Source organism: Sciurus vulgaris (genome assembly GCF_902686455.1).
Source record: "Sciurus vulgaris genome assembly, chromosome: 11".
Classification (NCBI taxonomy): domain Eukaryota; kingdom Metazoa; phylum Chordata; class Mammalia; order Rodentia; family Sciuridae; genus Sciurus; species Sciurus vulgaris.
Window position 1 is genome coordinate 12,028,173 of NC_136472.1, and position 27,178 is coordinate 12,055,350.

Consider the following 27,178-nt stretch of genomic DNA (forward strand, 5'->3'; position numbering starts at 1 on the left):
GACTAAGTGCCAGAACTGTGCCAAGGCCCAAGTCTTTCCCAAAGAATGAAATTCCCTACAAACAGGGAGCAATGCCCAAAACAGGAAGCATCTTCACCTGCCCCAGGAAGCCATTAGAGTGTTTCCCAAGGGTATAGGATTCAGCCGTCAAGTCAGCACTCTGGGGCGGGACCCCCTGACCAGTGACCACGTAGCAGACCCCAGGTGAAGGAGCAGTGCCTTGGTTCTCCAGACCATCTCGTGGCCAGAGACACAAGAACGCAGGGCCAGGATCCAGGGCATTATGCTGTAGCACCTAGTCTTCACGATACCCACAGCAGGCTGGAAAGAATACACTTTATTAATCTACCTATAAAACACCACAGACTAAAATTCTGCTGACTATAACAATCTATTTACACAGTGCTGCCTGCAGGCTGGCTGGGGCTGGGCCTGCTTCTCCCCCAGCCACCCACCAAGCCCACCCCCCGCAGGCGTGGGGCCACGTCCATCTCCACACAAACACCCACATACAGAGGAGGCTCAGATCCACCTGACCAAGCCCTCAGCACTGACAGACCAGGAGGAAGGGTGTCAGTCAACACAGAGACAGAAAGATGGGCGCTGAGACAGCAGAGCGGCCGTGGACCGGCTTCAGTACTTCTTCAGGCTGTGAGCCAGGCTGCCAGGGACCCTGATGCCCTGCAGGGGCGGTGAGTTCCAGACAGCCGAGCTGGTGCGCTTGTGGTAGCGGGGCTTGCTCTTCTTGAAGATGTCCTCCAAGTCCAGCTGGAGGATGGGTCCGAAAAGCTCGAGAATGTTCGGCGGGTCGTAGTACTGTTGGATGACGGCCTGCCTGAGCTGGGCGCCTACGGGAATGCAGAGGCCTGGGTCAATGTCAGGGGTCCCCAGGAGGTTCCCTGTGCCTCGCCCCACACACTGAGCCCTGCCACTCTGGCACCCTCACAGTCGGGCCCTGCTGGTTTGCAGAGCCTTCCATGCGCGCCCACCACCTGACGCTGGTCAGCTCTTGATCGCACTGCAGTCCTCTGGCAGCTGAACCAAAGTCCCCCAAGCACTGACAGGAGCAGGCACTTTATTCTCCCCATTTTGTGGCCGGAAGACTTGCTCCAAGGAATGCAGCAAACAGGCAGCAGAGCCGAGGTGTGAAGACAAGCCCAGCTCCAGACTGAAGCGTCATTGTGCCGCCAGCCTCCCTCTCCTTGGCCAGCTACTCTCACCAGCCCCACAGGCCCTGAGGTGCAGGGCACAGGCTGCGAGGGGACTGACTGAGGCTGCGGGAGGCACGGCCCTGCCAGCAAAGCTGAGGAAGACCCGAGGTCAGAGGTGGGAGGCCCACCAGCACTCGCAGGCAGTGGGCGCCACTCCTCACTCACTGTATTCCCCAAAACCTCCTCTGCCAGGTCTCACCGTCAGCCCCATAAACAGATAAGCTAAGGTGGCCCTGCTCACTGCCGCCTCACGTCACTTGACACTTCTAGTTAGAGAGGCCAAGGTTCCTGCTACGGGGGTTCCAAGGAAGTGAAATTCACAAAAGCGAGTTGTCTTCTGTGGAGCACTGACCCCTGTGGGGCTCCCAGCCCAGCCCTCTAGGGTTTGCACCCGCCCTGAACCCCGTGCAGCACACACCGCAAGCGCTACTGAGGGCACCAGGCCCTGCTCCACTCCAGCAGGCCTCGCACCCAGGCCCAGGGCGGCAGGCTCACTCGCCCACATGCTGTTTAGATGCTGGGGCCCGTAAATTCCAGGTCAAATCCTACTCAAGTGCCCCTGCCCCTCCTCAAGGTCCTTCCTGCCATTCCCAGTGAGCTGGAAGCCCTGGCCCCAGTCCTTGGCACTCTGCCTAAAACCTACTACCACTCTCAGCCCTACTCTTGCCTGAGGTTGCTTATTTGGGTCCAAGCCTCATTGGCCCTCCTGGGCGGGACTCTAAGGCAGGGCCCAGAGTCCAGCAGAGCACCTGGTAGCCTGCCTTGCCTGGCTGGTCACATGCTTTCATCGAGAAAACAGGAACCACCACCCTAGGCCTGGTCCTCAGACGAGCCCACAGGCCAGAGGGTGCCCCATCCTGCCCTCGGTGCATGCCTAAGGCCCCAGCCGCTTCTCAGGCCATTTCCTCAAGCCGCCAACACCAGCACAGCAGCCTGGACACCTGCAGCGGTCCACCTGCCACTTCCAGGGCCTGGGAAGGTGCGGACAGCGAGACCTGAGCCTCTGCGTCCCCGGGCCTGTTTACCTTCCGCCCAGCGGGGAACAGGCTTCCGGGGGTTGGCCTCATCGTCCGTGGAGTCCTCACTATTCAGGTCCATCCCGTAGTTATCCGAGGCGATCTTGGGGCAGGTCTTGGGCCCTTGAGGAGTCATTTGATATGAGGTACAAACTGGAGACTGGGGGAAAAGAAGATCAACACAGCCGTCACCTCCCTCCCCTGCGTTCCGGCTCTCGCCGCCTTCCCTCATCTCGTGGGAAGAAACAAAAGGTTTAGGGCCACGTTTTTGTTTTGTTTTGTTTTTTGTAGTTGTAGCAGGAGAGAAATGCCTTTATTTTATTTACTTTTTTAATGTGGTGCTTAGGTTCGAACCCAGGGCCTCACACCTGCTAGGCAAGCACTCTGCCTCTAAGCCACAACCCCAGCCCACGTTTTGATTTTTAGAAGTCACAGAATAATATACTACTCTGTCTCTTCCTTTTTGATGAAAAAGGCTGAAACACCCAACAGGAACTGGCTAAATTCCAGTAAAATGAACTGAGACACAGCCCTCAAAAATAAGAAGTGCAGGGGGAAGTGTGGGGGAGAGACGCGGGCCAGAGCACACTGTTACACTGTGTGCACGTACAGGTGTGCAGCAACAGAGCCTATCACTACCTGCAACCACAAGGCACCATGGGAAAATCTGCAACAAAATTGAAAAACGCACATGTGTTGACATCTCACTCTGGTTACAAGGGCAGACATCAAGAATAAAACAAAACTAAATGCTGGAAAGGGTGTGAGAGAAAAGGAACACTTTTTCACTGTTGATGGGATTATCAGTACAACACCATGGAAATCAGTACGGCCGTTCCCCAAAGACAGGAATGGAACCATCATGTGACCCAGCTACACCACTGCTTGGTATTTACCCAAAAGAACTAAGTCAGCATTCTGTAGCAATACGTATAACAATACAATACACATACAGTGCACGGTACCAAAGTATGGAACCAGCCTTGATGTTTACCGATCAATGAAGTGATAAAGAAAGCACGGAGCATGTACACGATGGAGTTTTATTCACTCATAAAGAACAAAATTATGTCATTTGCAGGAAAATGGATGGAACTTGAGATGATGTTAAGTGAAATAAGCCAGATTCAGAAAATCCAGGGTCATATGATTGTCTCTCATGTGCAGAAATTAGAGAGGAAAAAGGGAAAAGAGGCGGTGGGAGGGGAAGGATCTCATGAAAACAGAAGGGAAACCAGAAGCACTGAGGAAGGGCATCAGGAAAAGGAGGAGAGAGAGGGACAGGGGAGGTCACTGAGAACGAGACTGATCAAATTATGCTGTGTGCATGCACGACTCTGTCACAATGAATTCCACTATTGGTATGATTATAATGCGCCAGTAAAAAAAATAGGAGGAAAAAAAGAAATGCATGTGTTGAAATGTCTATGACACATACTAAATGAAAAAAGAAAAAAATCAAACTGCCAAATAGTACACAGTCATACTCATTTAAAAATATGCAAGTGTATATGTATGAGAAAGTGCGCCTGAGTGTTATTAAAACCGAATTTTTAAATAACAAATTCTACTTTTAGAATATAAAAATAATATACATATCAAAAACAGTAGATACGACAAAGAGGTGAACCTCCTCCTTTATGTACAGCCCCTGTCTGGGCAGACACGGGAGCCGGGCCCTCGCCACCCTGGGCACTGGCCTCACCTGCACATCTATGGTCACGTTCAGGCCCTTGCTGGCTCCGGCTGCCTCCTTGGCTTTCTGTTCCTGCTCCTCCTGCAGCCGCTGCTCGGCGCGCTGCTGCTCCTCCTGCAACCCCCCCAACAACGGGGTGCTGTGTATGTGTGGCCCCTCCCTTCACCCCGCCGTCTCCCCAGGCAGCAAGGCAGACAGGCAGACCCTGTCCCAGCCCAGAGCTCCGCAGACCGGGGAAGCCGCGCCCCAGCCCCTACCTTCTTCTTCTCCTCCAGTTCCCTCTGCAGCCGCTCCTTCTGTAGCCGCAGGGCCTTCTCCCTCTCCTGAAGCTCCCTGGGTGCCCAGCAAGAGCCCGTCAGGCAGGAAGCAGAGCCTGGCCCTGTTCCCACCCCTGCTGAGAAGCCAGGCTCAGAGGGCACGCCTCAGAGGACGGGCACCTAGAGCCACAGCTGCGCTTCTACCCCAAGGCGAGCGCGCTGCACCCTGAAGGGCCCCTCCTGGGACACCACCTGGGACACCACGCAGCTCTAGCTCAGCCTCCAGCTCAGCCTCGCTCTCCTCTTAGGCAATGGGGACCAAAAAGCCTTTCATCCAGCATTGTCACAAGGCTCAAGCGAGGCCATCTGTGCTACCTGCAATCACTCTAACCCAGAGCAGACACCAGCTCTACCCACGAGGCAGAGGAGGGGCCCTGGCTGGGCTTCAGCATCGCCTCACAACTCACTAGCTCATGACCTTGAACAAGTCACGTAATCTTTCGGAATCCGTTTCCTCCTCTGTGGAGCTGACGGTTCCTGCCACAGTGAGCTTCCAGTGAGGATTCAAGGAAGGGTGGTAAAACAGCTTGGCACCCACCGGGTGCCATTCTACCATTGTGATTACCCTGCAGCCCCTTGTGGCCCCCAACCCCACCCTGCACCAGTCAATGCTGAAGCGACATTGGTCATCACCCCATTTCCCTGTCTCAGACTCCTACTCTGACTCTGCCCACAGGACCAGGGACACCTTCATGTCAATCAATAAGCACCAGAAGCCGGCACTGTCAAGTCCAGCCTCTGTCTGCGACTCCTCACTTCTCTGTTAAGCCTGTACCCACCGCAAAGGCAGTGCTGCCCAGGAGACTGGGTGGGAAAGAAGGCCCCCCAGGCTGTGGATTTTGCACACACGTGGGCACAGCCTTCTTAGATCTCCTGGCCAACGGTGAGTGTGGCTTTTGTCCCTGGCATCCCCAGAACCCTGCGTGATCAGGCATAGGGCGGGCCCCAGATAACAGCGTGTGAAACTGCAGGATTCTTTTCTGTTTCACAGAGTCGCTGCCTTTGCAGAGCCCATACATCCCAGGGCTGGTGGAGTCGTGGTTCCCAAGTGGGCAGCCTGGGGAGGGAGGCAGCCTGAGTTGTCATCGTCATCACCAAGGGAGGTACGTTTAGCAGGAGCAGAGGCCAAGGGTGCTAGAAGCCCTTCAAGCACCACAAAGATCCCTCTGGCCCAAGACGCCAGCTTTGTTTGCAGAAAAACACCAGTCGGCTTCTGCTGCAGCCCGCGACCATGGCAGCGGAGGAAGGCCACCAGAGGTCAGCACCGCTCCAGGCAGAACCAAGACCAATCCAGAGGCACCCCTGCCTGGAACCCCCAGCAGACAAAGTGCACCCCATCCAGGGGTCCGCCAGCCACCAGCACCTGGCCCTGAGGCCCCTGAAGCAGGGAGAAAGCCTGCCAACCCCAAGAGAAACCGGGAGCCTGGCGGCCCCCTCACCTCTCAGCCTGGAGCCGCGCCTGCTCCTGCCGCCGCTCCTGCTCCCTCCGCCGCTCCTGCTCCGCCAGCTGCCGCTCCTGCTCCCGCTGCTCCGCCAGCCGCCGGGCCTCGGCCGCCTTGCGCAGCCGCTCCTGTTCCTCCTCCTTCTTCTTCTGCAGCTGCTCTTGGTGTCGCCGCTCCTCCTCCTCCTGAGACAGGCGTGCGGAGGGGGTCAGGGCACTCCCGTCAGCCCGGCCGGGGAGGAGAGGGGCTGCGCCACCACCAGACAATGGCAGGGGCTAAGCCGCCAGGTGAGGCTTCGTGAGTGCCGCCAAGGCCAGCCTGGCGACACCCACTGAGCAGATTTACCAAGCAGGGTAGAGGGGCCGACCCGCTAGCTGTGTGACACTCGGTAAGTCCCTTAACCACGCTAGCCAGGCTTCCTCATCCAGACTGAGAACAAGAGTAGCACTGAACACCCCGGGGTTGCTGAGTATTCACACTTAGGACAGTGGCTAGCACAGAACTCATGGCTGACAGATCTTCACCCCTAGGGCTTAAGACACAGTTCCCAGGGAGAGGCAGGCCCTACTGTTCAGACAAAGGATGGATCCCAGGGCAGTGATGTGGAAAACGTTTGGCATGTGCCAGGCACACCTATTTCACATCCATAACACTTTTAACCCTCACAACAACCCTATCGAGAAAATACACTACCACTTGAAGTAACAGAAGCAGAGAGGTCAGGTAACCTGCCTGAGGTCACACAGCTAATAAGTGGCAGAGCTGAGACAGAAGTGAGAGCACGCACTGCACCCTCAAAATGCAGACTTTGACAGAAAGGGGCAGTCACCCTCCCGTTCCAATGTACTTGCTGCACCTCCTGCTGGGCTCGAGGGAACAAGATCCACCAGGACCAACTGCACAAAGCAGGTCGCCCAGCAGGTCTTCAGGGCACCACCTCTTCCCTGCTGCCCCCTGCACTCGCACCTGCTGGAGCCACCTGAGCCTGCGCGCCTCCTCCTCCTGCTTCCTGCGAGCCTCCACTTCCTCCATCTTCTTGGCGGCCGCCTTTTTCTTGGCCTTCTCCTCTGCCAGCCGCTCCTCCTTGGCCTGCAGAGCCCACCCACATGTGCCCATTGGTGCAGTTTCTCACACAACTCTGCAGAGTAGGGCCCAGAACTCTGTGTGACAGGTACCTATGCCACTATGAACCCCGACTGCTCCCCACAGCCCAGAGAAAGAGCAATGGCCGCCATTCCAGAGGGCCAGGTCTGCCCACTCGCAAAGGGCTGCTGGGAAAACCCAGAGCCCAGGATTTCAACCCCTGGCTTGGCTCAGAATGGACTCCAGGGCCCAGGATACGGACAGGACAAGGGGTTAAACCCTAACTTCCCAAGAGGCCCAGACGACCCTCAGCTGACCAGGCCTGAAGCACGTGGCCCCAGGGCAGAGCCCACCTGCACTTGGCCACCCCGCAGGCCCACACCTTCTCGGTCTTCTCATCTATCTGAGCGAACTTCTGCTCCATCTGCTTCTTCTTCTGCTCCTTCATCTGCTCCACCCGCTCTCGGGCCTGCAGCACTTTGCGGAGGCGCTCCTCGCGCTTCCTACAGGCACAGAGCAGGCGTGAGGCCAGGGAGGGCTGTGGCCAGGAAGGCCAGACCTGGGGCCAGGCCACTTACAGCTTCACCTCCTCCAGCCGCCGCCGCCTGTCCTCCTCCACCTTCCGTCTCCGCAGCTGCTCGGCCTCCTCCTTCCGCCGCAGGTTCTCCAGGCGTTGCCGCTCCTTCTCCTGGGGGTGAGAGGGGCTGGGACCTGAGCAAGGACCAACCCCAACTCCAAAGGCTGCCCAGCCTCAGCCAGGTGGATGGCAGCATGAGAATGTTCCAAGAGGCAGAGATGCCCCTGGCATGCCCTCCGCTCACCCAGGTTGGGCTGGGGACTTTGGTCTCTGCTCCAGGAGGACCCAAATGCCTCCTAGGGCCTGAGTCACCAAGCACCCTCAGCTGAGCCCTGCCAAGTGTAGGCAGCACAAAAATCAGGCTCAAAATCAGATGTGTATGCTGACTATATAAATGATGCATCTGAAAAAGAGAATGGAGACCGAGATTGGGAGGGACTCTGGCGAGCACACACGCAAGCACTCTCATCACTAGCATGCTTTGTAACGCACACACTGTTTGTGTATACTTCCTTTCACGTACACCAACTCTTTCAGAAGCTTTGAAAAAATAAGTATCACCAAGTGCTAACAAAGGCAAACTAAGGATGGTGTTTGTTTATTTTCCAAACTTCCCATGATATAACTTTTAAAACAAGTTTTTAAAAGTAGGATTGGCTGTATAGCAGATTGATATAGCATCCCGTCCTGGGCAGACCCAGGAAGCCACAGGAGAGCATGGCCATAGCCATGGGCAGCCACAGGGGCCCCAAGCCTTTCCTGGCCAAGGCCAAGACTGGTGTTTTCCCCCGACTGGTCTGGGGCTGGAAGCAGAGGCTGAGACCTAGACCAGGGCCCTCAATGGGCTTCCACTCCCACTGTGGACTCAGCTTCCAATAGCCAGTCACCCCCACCTCTCTGAACTGGTCACTGTCCATTTCTCCCTGGCTCTGGCCAAATGGCCCGACGAGAGGAACACTCCCACCCAGAAGTCGGGCAGTGAGGTGGCACGATCCTCCTGAAGATGGAGAAGGGGCTCTGGCTAAGGGTCACAGCAGAGGAGAGACACTCCGCCTCTCCTTCCCACCGAGGCAGCCAAAACCCTGGGCAGATGCGAGCAGCAGCTACTTGAAGCCTCTGAAGAGTGAACAGTGGCAGGCGGATCTGGGAACAAGACCAGACGCTGAAGACCAGTCACGGATTCTCCTTCATCTCCCCGCCCCAGCCCAGCCTGCTCTCAACTCAGCCTGAAGCCCCAGGGGTGTCAGGGTCACCTGGGTACAGAAGGAGAACGCCAAGAAAAGGCCCCTAGATCTGACTCAAGGAGCGGAAAGAGAAAGACTAACAAGACAGTACCAATACCCTGTTTGGGTTTTTTTTTTTTCTTTTCTCCTTCCCATCACGGTAACCAGGGGCTGCAGCAGCTGCAGGAACCCGAATGCTCCGGAAAGTCCAGGCCAAAGTCTGTTATTCTTTCCTTCTTGATCCTCCTGCCAGGTGGCCCTGGATACAGTCACAGAAGCACGCAGCACAGAGCCAGGTAACTGAAGTCCTAGCTCCCTGGCTGCAGGACGGAAAAGAGTCCTAGAGAACTGGAAATACTGAAGGGATCAGGAAAGGGATCCCATGGACTATTTATGAGCTCTGAGGCTCAGTTCCAGGCTGCAGATACAAGCACGTGACTCTAATCGTCACATCAAAGACAGACTAAACAGATGGGCACACACCCCAGACAGACCCATACAGGAAAGGCTTGAAAACCTGAACTGACCTTGGATGCACGTGCCACAGAAGGCGGAGGGGAACCTGCAGCCTGAAACAAACCAGGTCGGTTGCTGCCAAATTGCAATGTTGGTAAAAACATCATCACTCCCCGTAAGATTTAAACAAGACCCAGAGCCTCAAGCCTAATATGAAGAACACTGAGGATACACTCCAAAATCACTCAACATGCAGAGAACCAGAAAAACCTCAACTGGCATGGCTTGTTAATCGTGGCACAGTTGTTGGAAATATCTGAAAAAGACTTTAGAATGGCTATGTCAAAAATGCTCCAACAAGTCATCGCAAATATTCTCCTGAAAACTAGATAAACAGAAAAACCTTAGCAAAGAAATGGAGGAGATATATAAAGGACCAAATGGAAATTTGAGAACTAAAAAATACAGTAACTGAAACTCTAAAATTCAGCGAATAAGTTCAACAGCAGAAAAGAAAAAAACACAAAGATAGCAAAATTGAAGATAAATCAATAAACATTATTCAAACTGAACAGAAAGAGAAAAATTAACCAAACTCAGGGAACTGTAAGACAAAACCAGAAGGTCTGCAGGCTCAGTGGCCCACGCCTGTCATCCCAGAAGCTCAGAAGGTTGAGGCAGGAGGACTGCAGGTTCGAAGCCAACCTCAGCAACTTAGTGAAGCCCTGAGCAACTCAGCAAGACCCTGTCTCAAAAATAAATAATAAATAAATAGGGCTGATGATGGGACTCAGTGGTTAAGTGCGCCTGGGTTCAATCCCTGTTATCAAAACAAGAACAGAAGGTCTTCATGTGATTCGTCAGTATCTCACAAGGAGAAGAAGGTGATGCTCAGAAGAACATTTAAAGAAACAATGACAAACAATGACTGATAATTCTCCCAAGTCCAGTGAAAGATATAACCATGGGATTCCAGTTCTTTGGGATTCAGTGAACTACATGATCTTGACCAGACAGATTCATCCAGAACTCTAAAGAAATCCAGGACCACATGCATCATAAACAAACCTCAAAACTAGAAACAAAAGTAAAATGTCAAAATCAGTCAAAATAAAAGGATACATTCCTTACAGAGGAATATTTGGGATGATGAAGATTTCTTAGTAGAAGGAAGTTTTTAAAGTTTTTAAGAAAAAACAAAAAACAAAACTTTATATCCAATGTAAACATCCTACATAAACAAGAAATGAGCTAATCAAACTCAGATGAAGGAAAACTAGAGAATGAGTTGGCGGCAAGCCTATTCTAAAAGAACCTTTAAAAGTTTTTTCTCTCCAGAAAGCAACATGGAATATCCGGAAGAAAGGAAGAGCAACAGAATTGCAAGATACTTGGGTCAAGAGAAAATTCTTTTCCTCTTGAGTGCAACAAGATATGTGGCAGCCGAAATTACAATGTGTCTAAATGGAGCAGTCAGACAGGCGGATGTCATCTGTAAGAGGACAGCGGAGGTCTCTGCACATCCCCACACTGTGAGATGGTGGCTCTCAACAGACTGGGCTGAGCAGGAACGCCCGGAACACCCACGAGAGAACACTCCAGAAAGACACCAAAGTCACGACAGACAAACACACACGCTTTCTGGGAAGCCTCTGAAAAAAGAAAAGGGGAAAGAAAATAAGTAAAACGGTGGCCCTGAATTCCAGCCTATCATTAATATACACACATCAAATAGAGGCACTGACAGGTGACTTTTAGAAACCAACGACACGCTACCTGTAAGAATCTCACTTTGAATCTGATGATTCAGGTGGGTTCAAAGACCTTAGGCAGAGAGGAGGAAGCTAACCGCCACAGGTAGTAGAGGCCCCAACAGTTTTCCTGACATTCTCCAAAAGTCACCACCACACTGATGGGGCTGCTGGGACTAGGGAAGGGAGACGGTGTGACGAAGGGGTATTCTAAAGGCGTTCTGTGGTGACAGAGACGTTCTGAACCCAGACTGCGATGGCGGTCACACAAATCATGTTAAAATTCATTGAATCATACTCCCCAAAAAAGGCCATTTTAAGATCATTGTTTTAAACAAAATATGTCTTAAAAAATAAAGAGAAAAATGGGAGGAAGGAGAGACACAAGGAGCCACAAAAGTCACGCTGGGAGCAAAAAGGGACTGGAGGACACCGACCTTTGGGTGCTCCATGGGGAGGAAGTGAGGGCGCCATGCCTTCGGCAGCCCCTGGTCTGCCCTACCCAGACCCAGGGAGGAACAGAGGGTGGTGCCCCGCCCCCCAGCCAAGCTACCTGCTCTCCTAGGAAAGCACCCCAGAAGCAAAGGCCATGTGGCGCTCCACTGCCACCTCTCCTGCTCCAAGAGCAGAGCAGACTCCAGCTTTCAAAAAGGCTCCGTGATCCAGGATTTTGTCCCAAAGCTCAAGTGATGACGTTCCCAGCACAGACCAGAGCATTTTATCTTGTTCCATTACAAATGTGATAAGAAAACTCGGTACTTCAGAGTCGCTCATGTCTCAGAATCTGCTTCTTCTATGCCTCAATCTCAAAAACAGGCTAGGTTGTCCCTGCTTCCCAGAGGCCACCCTCAAGGCCCAGGCAGAGGTTAGGAGGAGACCATGAGCCAGGAAGCCCCTTCTGCCTCCAGGGACCTCACCTGAGCAGTCTGTCACGTACCCAATGATGGCTTTATAGGTGCCTGACACAATTACCCTCTGGGTCACCAAATCTCCTTGAAGTACCCACTGGTCTCTTCATTTTGTGGTAATGAATACTTAGGCCCAAAGGTTAGGAAATGTGTCTAAGGTCCCTGGTTTTCCAGTTACCACCAGACTGTCTACCCACCAGACGCCCTGTTCAGGGACCTGGACTCCCTAGAACAAAAAAGGGTAACTTCCTGGGCGTCTCAGTCACACCATGAGAACAGCAAGTCGCCAATAAATCAGGGTGTGGGGGACACAGTGGGCCCTTCATGGAGGTTAGTTAACCCCTTCACTACTGCGGGCCCAGCAGCCTAGCAGGAGCCTGGCACAATAACAGGAGTGCAAGGCCAAGGAGCCTCCTGGCTGACGAACTGGAAGGTACACCATCACCCTGTCCAACAGAGGATGAGGCTCCCTGCAGGTCAGGCAAGCTCAAGACCCACCTGGCCAGGTGCTGGGAAGCCCCTCCCACCTGCCGAGGTCCTCAGCTGGAGGCAGAAGCCCTCTGGTAGCGGTGGACAACCCTCCAGAACACCCACAGGAAACAAGGGGACAAAGGGACCAGCCTTGGCAACTGGCAGGAGCCCGGTCTGCAGGCTAAGCAGGCCCAGCTTCCCCAGACTCGGCTCAAAGTCGGTGACCTGGCTCAGCTCTGAGGTTTCTGAGAAGAGAACAGCTTCTGTGGCCTTATTTCCAGATGTCACCACTGACAATTCCACTCTAAGGTTATGTTTGGTTTTGTTTCATTTTGGTACTGGGGATTGAACCCAGGGCCTCATGCATGCTGGGCAAATGCTCTACCATTGAGCTACAGACGCAGCTGACAATTCACTGTAATGGCCCAGTCCAAAGCCAGACCTCCCTCCCCCACAGCACCCCCTACTCAAGGCTACTGCTTAGGTCTGTGACCCAATAAATCTCAATGGTTCTGGGGACCAGAGACAATCCGTCTGTTCTCTTAGCAGACCCACAGACCCCCAGTGCTGGGGACAGGGAAGAGAGGGGGTTGTGGGAAACACCTGGAGCTGTAGTCCCAGCAAACAGCTACAGGACACACCCTGCTTATGTCCTCGCCACAGCAGGGTCACAAGCAGAGAAAGCAGGCTCGGCAGACGGAGGACACTGGACCCCAGAACTTCTGGGTGCCTCCAGCCAGCCACCCGGGGCGAGTGCCCCTGACCCCACATCCCCATCTCTTCCCTATGCTCCCCTTGCAGTGTTAGTGCCTCTACGGGGCTATCAGTTACACAGACAGGGCTACCACAGGTAAGTGCTAGGTGCAGCTGTTTCAGGACAGGAACGGGCTTTACTTACGACAAAGCTGCACTGTGAAGGAGACAGGAAAAAGCCAAATTATTGCCAGGCTGGGGACATCCCACAGGGCAGGCCCCAAACTTGGCAGTGACAGCAGGTGTCTGCTTGGAGCCTATCTCTGGCTAGCCACACCACCCCAACCTGCAGGCGCCTGTGCCTGCTCCTGACCTGAGCCCTCACTCCTAGCAGGTCTGCTAGGCCCATGCTGCCCTTCCCCGCCCAGGGTTCACCCTGAGCCAACCAAGCCTCTAGGCCACATTCCAGGAGGCGAGGAGCTCAAGGCAATGGCCCCATGTCGAGCCAGCCCATGGCCAGAGCCTTGACCTGGCCCTTTACCAGAACCAAGGCACACCTGCCTCTACACCTGCCTCTGCCCAGACCCTTGCTACTCCCAGCAGCCCAGGGGACACGGGAGGCGTGGCTGTCCTGCCCCAGCTTGAGCAAAGCCTGGCCAGGGCACGGGCTCCCTCACCTTCGGGTCCACACGCAGGGGAGTATTGCGCTTAATGAAGGACTTCATGACACTGCTGCGGGACACTGAGGTCGGGGTCATGAGCATCTGGTTCCTCTGCACTGTGTGCAGGAAGGTCCGGAGGGGCCGTACCACCTGCCAGTGAGGAACAGGGTTAGGCCAGGGCAAGCAGGACGGGGCGCCAGCCCAGGAGGGGAACCTGCTCACCTTGCTGGCCGGGCAGGGCGGGGAAGGGGTCTTACTCCTCGGGGGCTGCAGCTCCTCGTCCCCCAGGTGCTGCTCGTCCAGCTCACTCATCGCCTGCTTGTAGCTGCGCTTCCTCCTGCCCAGGCCCAGGGCAATGTCACAGGCAGACCCGCGAACCCTCCCACAGCCTGCCGCACCCCGTCAAAGGTCAGCCCTGTGAACGCCTGGGCTCAGGTCATAGGACTAGGTTGGAAGAGACTGCAGAGTTGGGGTCTCCCTGACCAGCCCTCCACCCCAGAGAAAGGCAGGTGACCAGTCCAGGGACCATAGCCAAGAAGACTCAGAGGGACAGGGTTCATGACTGGATCACCCCATTCCCAGGCCAGTGCTTGCCCCACAGCATCGAGCAGCCTCCTTCAGGAGGTCAGAACACAGGCTGTGACCTCAACAAGAAAGGAGCCCCTGGACAATGTCCACCTTTTCATGCAAAGACTTTCAGTTCATGCCCCTCTGGGCCCCATGACACAGAATCGCCCGCACGCCCCTTCCCAGATACAAACCTGACGCTCTGAGGTGGCCCTCTGTGTCTGTCTGCTTCGTCAGTCTTGGCCTCTGTGAAGAGAGCAGTTTCAACAGGGCTACAGGAACAATGCTAGTGGGCAGGGCACGGAGGGGCGGGGGAGGGACAGGCTCTTCCTGGCAGCCCCCAGGGTGGCCCACGACAGAAGAATAAGCCTTAGCAATGACTGGCTCTGAGGAATCCATGCTCATCCAGAGCCTGACACACTAACCCCAGGCCAGACTCCTGAGCCCCAGTGTCCAGCATCGGCGGCAAGAATGGCAGGACAGTTCCATTGAAGCTACAGGCCCTGAAGCTCCTTGCACAGTTGCAAGGAGCCTGTCAACAGGCCTTCAGTCGGTGACACCATGGCAGGAGGAGAGGCTCCTGTGCAGGGTCACCACGTGGAGTGCAGGGCCAGGATTTGCTTCACACTAGGAGAAAGTGCCCCTTACTCCAAAGGGAGCCGTAGGCCTGCTCAGCCATTGTCCCTGACCCTGTAGTACAGAGGAGGAAGCCACAAGGCCTCACAGCTACAGTACTCTCCCCACCAGAGAGAGAAGCGCCCTTCCCAGGAGATGTGACCCTAACCCCGAGATCGCCCCAGTAGCCCAGGAAGTCAGCGAGGGCTCCAGGGCAGCTCCCAGAGCCCACGGTTCTCCAGGCTTCTGTCCACAGGGAGGGGCCTACAAAGGTCAACAGTGAGCCAGATACAGAGACAAGGCAAGAGGTCAGGCTCGTCCCCCTCCCCCTGCACGGGCACCTCCACGTTCATACCCGATTCAGGCCCAGCCAGCCGTGCGCTCACGCAGCACCCAGCAACAGCTCCAGCCCAAAGACCTGGGCTCCCTCCAGGTTTCACTAACCTTCGGCCTATTAGCCCAGAAAATGGGGTTCCTTATCCCGTGACAGGGCCAGGCTGAGACCAACAGGGCCCACTGTGGCTTTGGGGGTGCATGCGGCAGGTCAGGAAGACTCACCTTGCTGCCCTTCAGAGGGCGCTTCCTGGTCACCAGACACAGGCTTCAAGACGGATGCACTAAGGACGACTTTGACATGGGGGAGCCCTTGGTTCTTGGGGGCCTGTGAGAAGAACCAGGCCTGAGGGGCGCCACCTGGAACCTGAGGCTCAGGCTGACTGAGGCGAGCAGAGCCCCGCAGCCCTCGGTGCTCCCATCCCTGGCCGGCCCGCCTTACCTCGGGCTCAGCAGGCTGCACAGGCTCCACCTCGTCACCACGCTCCCCCTGCTCAGGGCTGAAAGCAGAGGGGGACACTGTAGGAACATCCCAGCAAGTCCAGGTCCCCACTCCCGGGGGTGGTCGGTGTCACATGGCCAGTCTGGGCCACAAACCGACAGCCCAGGCAAGGCATGACGGGGGGACGACAGCCATGACTGGCAGCTTCCCGGGCATAGGACGTCAGCTTCTGAGTCTGGCTTGGTCTCTCCCCATCAGAGCTTTGATTTGGATGGGAGTCTGCTGTTGTTTGGTTCTTAAATGTCCCTAAAGGCCCCTTTGTTAAAGGCCTGGTCCCCAGAGGGACGCTATTGGGAGGCGATGGAAATTTTAGAAGTGGGGGCTGGTGGAAGGTCTTAGGGTCATGGGGGGTGCCCTGGATGGGGACAGTGCGGCTCCAGCCCCCTCCTTCCTTTCACTTCTTGGCTTTGCCCCATCACGCACTCCTACTGTGATGTACTGTGCTGCCACAGGCCCAAAGAAATAGGGCCAGTTGGTCACTGAAACCACTAAAACTGGGAGCTTTTTCTCTGTACTAGTAGATTTTCTCAGGTGTTTGTTACAGTAAAGGAAAGCTGACACAGAGCCCCACGGCGGCTCATCTCAATCTCCTGACCCTCATGAGCTCTGTCTCTTTTGAGGCCTGTTCTCCACTCACCCAGGGACTGGTCAACCAGCAGGTAAGCCCAACCCAGGCGGCAGCCCTCTGCTCCAAAGCAAGGAGGGAGGGACTGGCTTTGTTGATGGCAGAACGTGGCCTCCAGGAAAAGGAGTCGGTGTCCTGGCCCCAAGCCCTGGAGCCCTGGAACGGGAGCACGTCCAGCCCTCCAGGCCACCCCCAGTCTGCCCCACCCGCCCCAATCTGAAGGCGGTCCTTCATGGCTGCTCTGCCTCACGTACCACCAATGGAGCCCACACCCCAGGCTCAGGCCTGGCCACAGCTGACAAGTGCCACACAGAGGCCTGGCACCCTGCTGCTCACTGGCAGGTTAAATGGGCAGCGGGAGGCGCGAGGCTGCCAGCAATGCCAAGGACGGTCCAGACTGGGAAGGAGGGCTCGGGAGCAGGAAACGCTTCCCTCCCTGGTGCTCACCTCAACTCCCTGGCCCCTCGAGTGCCCTGCCCACACCTGAGAGGGTCCCTAAGCCCTGGAGCTGAACTCACCTGAATTTTTGGGGCACCTCAACATTCAGAAGCCTCTCCAGGTAACTGTGACCTAATGGGAAAACAAAGGAACAAAAGGTGCCATCGGAAACTGATCAGGTGCCATACCGAGAGGTTCACAGAACCAGCCTGGCCAGGGCTTAGCCATCAGGCCCTCAGGAAACACAGGCCCACCATGTCCCAGCTCCTCTCCCTGGGTGGGCACTCGTCCCAACATCCTCAACGGGCCGGCTGGCTTTACGCTTCGCTATTGCTTGACCAGCAGCACGGCCCTCAAGGACACTCGGCTCCTCCACTCCACATGGCCTGGGCCCCAAATCCCACACGGGCCCAACACAGGAGCCTATTCCCTCGACACAGTCACTGAGTGCCCACTGTGTACTCCAAACAAGAGGAAAGGATTTTCAGAGTGTACAGAGGGGAAATCTGAACTGGTCTGGAGGATTCCATGTATAGGACAGAGAAGGGGAGAAACGGGAGGGAGAAGGAAGGCCAGGCCTGGCTCTCAAACACTACTGTCCAACACCTGGATATCCCCAGAACTTTCCTGGGGTTCCACGAGGTCATAACCACTTCACCCTCATACTAAAAGAGTTATTTTCCCTTTTCACTATGTTGGCATTTACCCTGACAGCACTACAGCAGCGGGGCGGTGGAAGGGGTGCTGAAGCTTAGCACCAATCAAGACCACAGCATCGAACAGTGTCATCCTGTCACCATGAACAGTAAAGCACGGTCCTGTCTGATACGCGCTGCTAACACACAATGGGGGGCACAGAATTTCACTGGATTAGACAAAAGGGAATGAAGGGAAGGAGGGAGGATGGGAATAGGAAAGACAGTGGAATGGACTGAGCATAACTTCCTATGTTCACATACGAATACATGACCAGTGAAACTCCACATCACGTCCAACCACAGAATGGGATCCTAATTAGAAGAAGGCACACCCCATGCACGTATAATACAACAAAATATACCCTATTGTCATTTACATTTAAAAATAACAAATAAAAAAATGTCAAGGAAGAAGTATTAATTTTATTAAATCTAAACTCAAGTGTGGGTCTTTTTAATATTGTGTGCAACACAGTGGTAAGTATGTAAAATGTCCATCTACTGCAAACCCAGGTCTCCATAAAAAGTGCTTGTTTTTGAGTTGTCAGCTGAACTAGCCATTTTTCTTCAGGGACTGGTATTTTTAGTTGAAAGAACAACTAGCAATCTTCAACTATTCAATGTTGGAAATCTGAACATTATCCTAAAAAATAAATGAAGTAATTCGGTCCCTTAAAATAAAACAACTAACACATTTGTGCTACCCCAAAAAAGTAGAATTTTGAAAAATATGTATCCACACCAGAAGCATTGCAGTTTCCAAATACATAGACTTTTCTGATGAGATCAGAAAACAGATGTGCTTTTTTGGTATTACAAAAAGGAAGTTTGTGGATGTTTGGAAGATGTATAACCCAACGAAATACATCTTCCAGATGACCAATGCATGAGGTTATAAAACCACTTTGATTCAGTCAAAATGCAAGACAGACTAATGAAGAATCAACAACAAGGTTTCATTGCAAGGAGTCTTCATGAAACTGTCACTTATTATACTGGGTGTAATAACAGAACATGCACAGTTATCTGGAAAAGACAAATAAAGGCCCTCCCTTTTCCAATGATACATGTGTGTGAGGCCAGATTTCTCCAAATACATAACCCAAACAGCAAAATGCAGCAGATCAGATGCAGAATCTGGCTGTCTTCGGCTAAGCCACACATTAAAGAGATCTGTGAAGTGTGGAATAATAAGGTCAGTCTCCTCTCTATACTTTTGTTTTGGAAAAGTTGTTTCATCAAAAATCTTATGTTAAAAGGTAATGGGCTTGGTACTTTAATGTTTTAATATTAAGATATTAAATATTTAAGTCCTTTAATATTAAAGATATTAATTGTTAATAGATAATATTAATTTTTCTATAAAAATAAAATATTAAGTATTTTAAACACTTCTGAATTCCTTGTTTTTAATTTCTAATATAGTAACTAGCTTATAATCAAAAGCTGTTTGAGGTCCTCAATGATTTTTAAACTGGAAGCTGGTGCTGAAACCCAAACTTAGAGCCACGGGTCCAGGGAGAAGGAAAAGCACTGCAGAGCAGCCTCTGGGGCAGCCAGGGTCAGGCTGGGTGGCGCCAGGGTCTGTGGGCAGACAGGCAAGGCGCTGGTACAGCCGAGGGGCAAGGCACAGCGAAAAGGGAGCGAGAAGCAGGAAGTGGGGACCGCTCCTTTCTGGGTCTGGCAGCGAGGCTGGGGAAGTGGGAAGAGCAGCTTCAGAGTCAGCCCGGTGTGGGGGACGACTGTTCACACCTGAGGGCTCCCTGCATCTCCCCAGGGCTTTCCATCCCGGCCTCCATTCCAGCCTCAGAGCAGGCCTAATGTCAGGGAGGTGGCCCAAGGCCAGGCAGAAGGCCCAGAGGTCTACTTTCCAATGCAGAGGTTGCCAGGGAGCCAAATGGAGTCTGATCTACATGGCAGAACCCTCTAGAAACCCTGCAGTGGCAACCACTGTCCCCTGCCTGTCCATGTCAGAACCAACTTGCCTGTCAACTGCTGCCAGACAGCTCCCCCAGTAGACGTGCACCAGGCCCAGAGGCCCAGGCCTTCATGCCCCGGCTCAGCACTCTCCACCAGTGCTCCACGCAGGCTTCCAGAGGTCCCCTGTGCCTATCCTTTACTGCCGGTCACCTTTTCCTGTCTCATTTCCTCCTGACTCTCCCACTGCAGGTACTTTCTTCCCTTCCAAAATGAATGTGTGGCACTCAAATCCCTGAGTCAAAGGCTGCTTCAGGAGAAAACCCTAACCACAACGCCACCTGGGCTGCCCATCCAGCCACACCAGAGTCGGACGTCAGGAAGTAAGTCCACATCCCCCTTCACTGCCCAGACCTGGGCACCCTGGCAGCTCCTCATCAGAAGCAGCTGGCCACATCTACTCTGAGCTTCAGGGACAGCGCTCTTCCTGGGTCTGTCTTGTTTAAATGAGATCTACTGAGCATGTGCCACACCCAAGCACTAGACAGGTTCTCTACCCACATTCAAGGCAGGTGCTATCACCACTTCACAGGTGCAGAAATTGAGGTTGAGAGAAGGGGTATACCCAAGGTCACACAGGGTCTCTATGACTCCAGATCCTGGACCCTGCCTCCTCCTCTCCCCCTTCTTCCCATCTCGAGACGGGATATGAGCACCGGGCTTGGAGTCAGACAGACTTGGTCACACGCCAGTCCAGCCCGAAGACTACCCAGGAGCAGGGAAGAGGCAGAGAAGGAAGAGCAACCACAAGGGTTTGAGACCTGCAGGTCTGATGTCTGATCACGAAGCATGAAAGGAGCCCCAGATCCTCTCTCCCTAAAGCCTCAGCCTCACCTGTCCCTGTGGCCTCCTTCACAGGATCAGATCCAGGCCTGGGGAAACCTCCACGGCAGATATGAGCCACCTAGGTCTTTCTAAGAATCCAAAATGGATGGTGTGCCAGCCCATGCTGCACAAGACCCAGACCACAGGGACACGTGACCCAGAGCAGGGCCCCGGAGACACCTGCCTGACAGGCCTTGCCCTGGGGCTTTCAACAGGCCCTCATTTAGCACCTGCCTTCCTGGAAAGAACAAAACAAGTAGGGTTCAAGCCCCAGATTTCCAATTTATAGATGCCAGGACCTCCAAAGCCCGTTTCCCTCTCTGTCGAGGAACGGAAGTCCCAATAAGTGAACAGTGCTGTTTCACAGACCAAAGGAGATCACCTTTCATTTGCAAACCCCAAAAGTTCCAGGCAGATGCCAGTTACTATTTCCCACCCAATATAAAAATGGACCATCCTCTCTACCAACCTCACTGCTTAGCCATCCTCTAGTCTGTCCCTGCAGCAGCCTCGGCCTGCCTGCCTCCCTTCCTCTTGGCCATTTTTTTTTTCATGATGCTGGGGACTGAATACATGCAGGGACTCATACACGCTACGCAAGCACTGTGCCAGTGATCTCCATCGCCAGTCCTTTCTATTTTTCATTTTGAGACAAGGACTCAGTAAGTGACCCAGGCTGGCTCCTGCCTTGGTCTCGTATCTGCAGTTACAGGCCTGTGCCACTGTGCCTAGCCCTCTTGGACATTTTCACCAGGTGCCAGGAACCTTCCAACAACTATCACTGGGCTAATTCCTCTGCTCCAATGGACCTGTACCCAAGCTGTTCATACGGCAGCACATGGGCCCAGACACCCTATCACTTGTTGCCCTGTCCCTCGAGGTCTTTGCTCAAGCTGTTCCCTGTTAGGGACACCTATCCCCACATTTTTCCCACCTGGCCAAAGCCCAGCCATCCTTCAAAACCCTCCAAACTCAGATGCCACCCCATCATGCAGCCCTGACTCACAGAGATGCCTGTCTCCCTTCTGTGGCTCAGAACACTTGCTCCCACTGGGACACAGGTCCCCTGAACTGAGATCTGATGATAATAAAAGCAGCTAATGCCATGAAGTCCTTCCCGTGCCAGGCACGATTCTAAACACCCTGTGTGCAATAATCAAGAAAGGCTCAGGACACCCCTGTAAGGTGATGTTATTATCCCAGGTCACAGATGCAGAACCAAGGTGCCTAAACACCTTTATATACCTGCCCCAAATTACAGGGTAGGTAAATGGCCCAGCTGACACCCAAACTCATACCTCTGGCTCCAGTCAACTTGATTCTCCTCCTCCTCCTCCCAGAATGAGCCTGGGGCAGTGAGAATTCACATCTCCAGGCCAAACACTATTTCACTAAAGGAGGGAGGCAGCTGAATTCAAGTCAGGCTCTGCAGCACAGGGAAGGGGGAGGGGGAGGAACACACTGGCTCCGAAAAGACCCTCCTCAGAAGTTTCAACTCCAACATGGCCATGAACCACAGGGACCCAGGGGCCAGCCTCTCTAGGCCTCAGTTTCCTCATCTATAAAGTAATGGTTGGACTAGGCCCTTATCATCCAACATGGCAGCCACTAGTTACATGTAGCCATTTAAATCTAAATCAAATAAAAATGTCATAAAATCTAAAATTTCAGCTCCTCCGTCAGTCTAGCTATAGTTTGAGAGCTCAAGAGTCAAACATGGCTAACTAGCAGCTACCACGCAGGACAGCACAGATATGGAACATTCACAGCATCATAGAAAGTTTATAGGAAGTTCCCTGCTAGGTGGTCCCTCAGAAACCCTTCAGCCAAGCCAGAGACCACCTCACACCCGTCCCCCACACTCACAGATGATGCGGGCAGAGGCAGTGGGTTCCTTGGCCGCCTTCTTGGCAATCTTTCTGCTTGATCTGCGGCTGGTACCTTCCTGTCTGGCTACCAGGGGAGACTTGTGGCCTCCGGGGGAGGATGGGGTAATCAGGCTGCGACGCACTGACCGGGAGCCCGTAGGGGTGGAGAAGTTATCTGGCAGGATGGGGGCCAGCACCCGCTCCCTCCACGGAGAGTCTGGAGAGCTGAGAGAGTCCTGCGGGCCTGGGGAAGCCTGTGCGATCTTGAGCTTGGATGCGGACCGCCCAGTCCCAACCCGACTCTTGGTGTCCTGGGGTGTAGCCATCAGGGAGCTCACTGTGACAGACTCCAGTCTCCCAGCCTCTGACTTCTTAGGTGTTGATTCGAGATCCAAAGTCATGATGCCCTGGGAAGCCGGAGGTGATGCTGGAGCCGGGGTCGGGGACGGAACCCGTGACAGAGCCGGGGCAGCTTTGAGCTGAGTGAGGTGCTGCTCAGCACTCCGGCGCTCGCTCAGGCCTATCTGCACCATGAGCTTCGTGGGAGGCAAGATGGGAGACCCAGAGGTAGGCGAAGGTGCAGCTGGGGTTGTGGAGGCTGCGGCAGCTGCCGCTGCGGCTGCAGCTGCTGCTGCAGCTCGGGTCACCCGCCGCAGCACAAGAGAGTCATTCTCCCCCACCACTGTGGCCAGCTTCTCCACCTTTTCCTTGCTACAGAGCTGCCGGGAATTCAGTTGGCTGCTCCGAGTCTTTCTGCGGGATAACCTGCTGGGAATAGGAAAGCAGAGGCTGACATAGCCCAGCAGGCAATGAGGCAGCCCCCCAAAATCAAGCCAGAACAGACGGATCTCCCCAGGAGCCTCCGGCTTGGCTGGAGTATGAATCAGAGGACTGGAGGCACAAGATCAGGGCTCCAGGGCCTGCTCCACCACTGCTGGCCATGAGACCCTGGCTGCCCCTCTCTGAGCCTCGGTCTAACTATAAACTGGAGACAATGCCCCAGTCCTCACAGAACTGCTGGGGAGATTAAATTAACACAAACTTCCCTCTGACTGAGGCCACACTGTCTAACACCCTGCTACGAACTTCACGCGTGATCTCAAGCTGCAAGATGACCCTGGGGAAAGCAGCACCATCATACCCACTTGGGGGTGATGAGGAAACAGGATCAGAGAGGCCCAAGGATGCACAGCTGATAAGGCACAGAGTTGGGGTTTGCACCAAGACTGCCTGACTCTAAGACTTCACTCCAACACTTTGCAGGCACCATTTCTATGAGGAATTATAACATGCCCAGCAACAAGAGAGCTGGGGACCAGCCATCTGGTTCACACCTCTGGTCACTCTAACCCATTAGAGGGCTGGCTTCTCTTTCATCTCCCAATCTGGAATTCTTCCCCTCCCCCACCCCCACATACACAGGTACCCCCATGTGTGCACACGCTCTGAACTTCATGGTCTTGGTTAATGCTTCACTGCCAGTAACACCTCACCCCTCAGCGCGGGGCACCCACCAGCACTGCTGTAGGCAGCTGCACCTCCAACATCTTCCCAGAGGGCACCAAGCTCAGCAGAGACCACCTGCTCAGCTTACTCGCCCCGGGCCCCTACTACCTCTTCCTGATGGGGTCTCTGTTTTCATCCTGAACACAGGAAACCCGTCTCTTCTTCCGTCGGTTCTTCTGAGAAGGCGTCTTGGGCATCAGCTCTGGCTCTCTGCTGAATTCTCTGTGTGGGACAAGGACAGTGACACTTGAGACTTCTTAGCAACAGCCAACTCCTTTCTCCCACTGGCCTGCCCTCCTCCCGTTTCCGAACAGTGACAGGTCAAGCTGGGTTGCCAGCACCAAGAAAGCGCCCCAAGGCCATGTGCAAGTCACCTGCCGGGCACTCAGAGCTTCCTCCTGGAGACATGGCAGGGAAGCAAGTTCCCAGGGGAGTCTCCACTGCCCCTCACCCGGAGAGGCCCAGCCCCACCAACCACAGTGAGCCCGGCACTGTCCTCTCCTGCCCATCACACTGGCCTCAGGAGGGAGCCCTGACGGGTGAGGACCTGTCAGGTAGAAAGTGAAGCTGCTGCCTCCAGAGCCAGAGCAGCCCAGGCAGCCCCACCAGCACCCGCCTTCACCTGGTGAACATGCGCTCCGCCTCCTCCTCGATCTCCTTGAGCCACACCAAGTCCTTATTGTCCATGTTGCAGACAAAGTCCATGAGCTTCTGGTCACACAGCTCCAGCAGGTGAATGGGCCCTGGGGCGGTCGTCCCCATGGTGGCTCTTCTGCTGAAGGCACGAACAAGACACGGGGTTCCGGGTTAGAGACTGGAACTCTGTCCAGGGGAAGAGTTGCCAGGCCACAGACCCCACCCCTAAATCACCACAAGACACCCAGTGCCTGAAGCAGGGCCCCTCTCCCCGTGCGGAATTCCAAACACCAACCCGACGGTTTTGTTTCTACAAAAAGCAGGGCCCTTACACCTCCCTCCCCTCAAACACTCTCAGAGCAAGGCTGTCCCGAAAGTCCACGCTTCCCATCCAGTCCTAACATGAATGTCACGAATCACCTTTTTCGGGCTTTAAGATGACAGGGCACTACCACCTGCCTTTCTGGATCAGGGAGAAAGCAGCCGCCCCAGCAGCCCTCTCCTGCTCAGCCACAGGCCTGCTCTACTCTCCTACCAGCTTTCCTCGCAGCACTTGCGGGCGGGCTACGTAAGGGCTAAGATACAGTCAGCCTGTGCTGCACGTGAGCTGACCCCAGACATCAGGCCATCAGGCTACCAGTCATCGGATCCAACTGCCTCTTTAAGAAATCAGTAAACAGACAAAAAAAAAGAAAAGAAATCAGTAATCAGAAAGGTTCAGGTGCCACGGGAGTAAGAAAGTAGGGGTCCAGGGATATGTTCTCCTAGGGGACCCCACAACCCTCTCCCTAGAGCTGAAATGCCCTATAAATGGATATAGAAACATGAGAGGAAGAAATAAGTCATTTCTTGCTTTTAGGAAAACTTGTCTCCAAATATCAGGAAAGGGAACACACAAGTCTTTTTTTGTTTGTTTGTTTGTTTTGTTTTCGTACTTTGTTAAAAAACTAGGAGTTTAGATATCCTCCTTAAGACTTGGTAATAAAATCATCACAAAAGTCCCAAGCTAGGAAAAAGTATTCTATTACAGTCATAGCAGGGGCTCAATAAATATCCCAACTGTTAAGCGAACCAAAGAACAAAAGTGTGGGTAATGGCCATAAGCCATAATAACAGACCACACACCTCACGTCACCAGTGACACCCTGATTTACACCTTCAAAACCAAGCCAAGACGGCAGCTTAGCCTCCCACCTAGGATGGCAGGTCTGGAAGGAGGGCCAGATTCTTGACCCTTTGATCCTTTTGGAGCTTAACACCAGGTCAGGCTGCAGCCTAGGGGGACTTTCTTAGCCCTAATTTTGGGGCACACTCTAGCTTTTGTTCTTCAAAGGAGCTCTGGCCTCCATCTGGAACATTCTCTCCCATTTTCTATGGCTATATCACTTGGACCTCAAATCCTCAGGGAGGACCTGACCATTAATCTAAAAATAATCCCAATCACAATCCCATACATTAATTCAATTCCCCGCATACCACTGGGTGGTTATCTACTGCCTGTCTCTGCCCACTAAACACTGCTCCCCAAAGACAGGCCCTTGTTTGTCTTGCTCATCACTGGAAGCCCAGTGCCCTGCACAGCACCTGGCACTTGTTGAATGAATTTATCCATCCATCTGTGAATCGCATAGGAACCCCTCCCCACCACCACCAAAGGCAGCAACACTAAATGAACAACTCAAGGAACAGGTTAGGACAAGCCAATACACATCCAAAGCTACTGGTCCTAAATGCCAAGAGCAGCACTTACTGGGGCAGGGCCAAACAGGCAGAAATGCACAGGCCCTGGGCAAAGACCTCAGCTCTGCAGTCAACTAGTCATGGGCATCTCCTCTCCACTGCCAACCCTTTCCTGCCCCCCAATTTAGCAGACCTTAAATTGGCCAAAAAAAAAAAAAAAAAAAAAAAAAATACAACCACCATAAGCTAGAATAGAGGGACCCTAAGAAAAAAGGAAGGAGTGCCATCAGTCTCCTGGGAAGAGCAGCAAAACCCCCACCTTCCGGTTAAGAAGCTCTGAACAGACTCTGAGCACCAAACATCCCACTAAGAAGGGAATTTATCTTCCTGTCCACACTTCTTCCACACAGTACACCAAATAAGAGCCCCCACGGCCCTCCTCCGCATCTCTTCTTCTTCTGAGGGTGCAGGAAGGTGGGCATCTCTCTTCCGCCCCTCCGTGAGGTGTTATAATGGAGTGGTACTCCATGCCAGGGTCAGGTAGCTCACATTTAATTCTCACCACAATCTCCAGGATACCCATGTGCAGTTAAGGAAACGGGAAGAAGTCTAGGTCACCCAGTAAATCAGGGGCGGAGCCTAGATTTAAACTGCGCTCTTAACCACTAGCTAGAGGTCTCCGGGACACTGGCCTCAGAAAGGCAGGCGCCAGGTCCCGGCGGCAGGCACCCTCACTTCAGCCTGCAGCTGAAGGGAACTTACTGCACCTCTGACAGCGAGCAAGCTCGGCGAGTGACAAAGCAAGCCACGGCACTGGCCTGTGCAAACGGTCGGTTTAAAATGCTGCTCAGCTGGGGCGCAGGAGGCTGAGCAAGGGATTTAACGGTACAGAAACGTCTTCCCGCATTATCCCTCCAAACCACCCGGCCGGTCTGGGACTGCCTGCAAGACCAAGTCAGGAAAGAGCCTCCTTGGCACAAAACCCGGCGCTAGACCCGGGGTGGGGAGGGGACGGGCTCTTCTCTCCGACCCTGGGTGCCTAGGTGGGAGGTGGGACGGGGTCATCTCAGGTCCCAGGACAGGCAGGTCTTCTCGCCACTCGGAAGACATGACCCCTACATTCCCACGTTGCAAGGGGCAACGGGGTGAGGGGTCACGAGGTGGGGGAACAAGTCGCTACCCTCTCCAACTCCGCCCGCTGCCCGCGCGCACTCACTTGACTGCACCGCGTCTCCAAAGGGTTGTTCCGATCCAAGTCCGCGGTCTCCCTAGGCAAGCCCCCGCCTGCCCAGACCCACTCGGCTCCCGGCCTTCTAGGCTCTCGGCACCGGAGGAGCAACCGGGCGGCGCAGCGCGGGCGAAATCTACGATTTTCAAAACTGAAGGCGCAGCCAATCGGCGG

General features: G+C 54.0%; 1 protein-coding gene across 5 annotated transcripts; it reads right to left on the minus strand.

Moving 5' to 3' along the window:
- On the minus strand, positions 1-27,178 carry INCENP (inner centromere protein; the record flags this gene model as incomplete). 5 transcript variants are annotated; one of them, XM_079103391.1, is made up of 19 exons in its annotated part: positions 26,993-27,178; positions 24,083-24,235; positions 23,569-23,682; positions 21,953-22,719; positions 16,667-16,718; positions 15,464-15,521; positions 15,247-15,349; positions 14,268-14,319; positions 13,729-13,843; positions 13,522-13,656; positions 13,050-13,061; positions 7,344-7,453; positions 7,148-7,268; positions 6,649-6,771; positions 5,680-5,867; positions 4,181-4,256; positions 3,933-4,037; positions 2,237-2,387; positions 1-848 (listed from the first exon to the last, which is right to left on the minus strand). In XM_079103391.1, exons 2-19 carry the CDS (start codon positions 24,220-24,222, stop codon positions 634-636), a joined length of 2,637 nt encoding a protein of 878 aa, XP_078959517.1. In that variant the 5' UTR covers positions 24,223-24,235; positions 26,993-27,178. The 5 variants fall into 5 exon arrangements, with proteins under 5 accessions (XP_078959517.1, XP_078959516.1, XP_078959515.1 ...); XM_079103390.1 differs by having other exon boundaries at positions 21,953-22,722; XM_079103389.1 differs by lacking the exon at positions 13,050-13,061 and having other exon boundaries at positions 21,953-22,722; positions 26,993-27,117.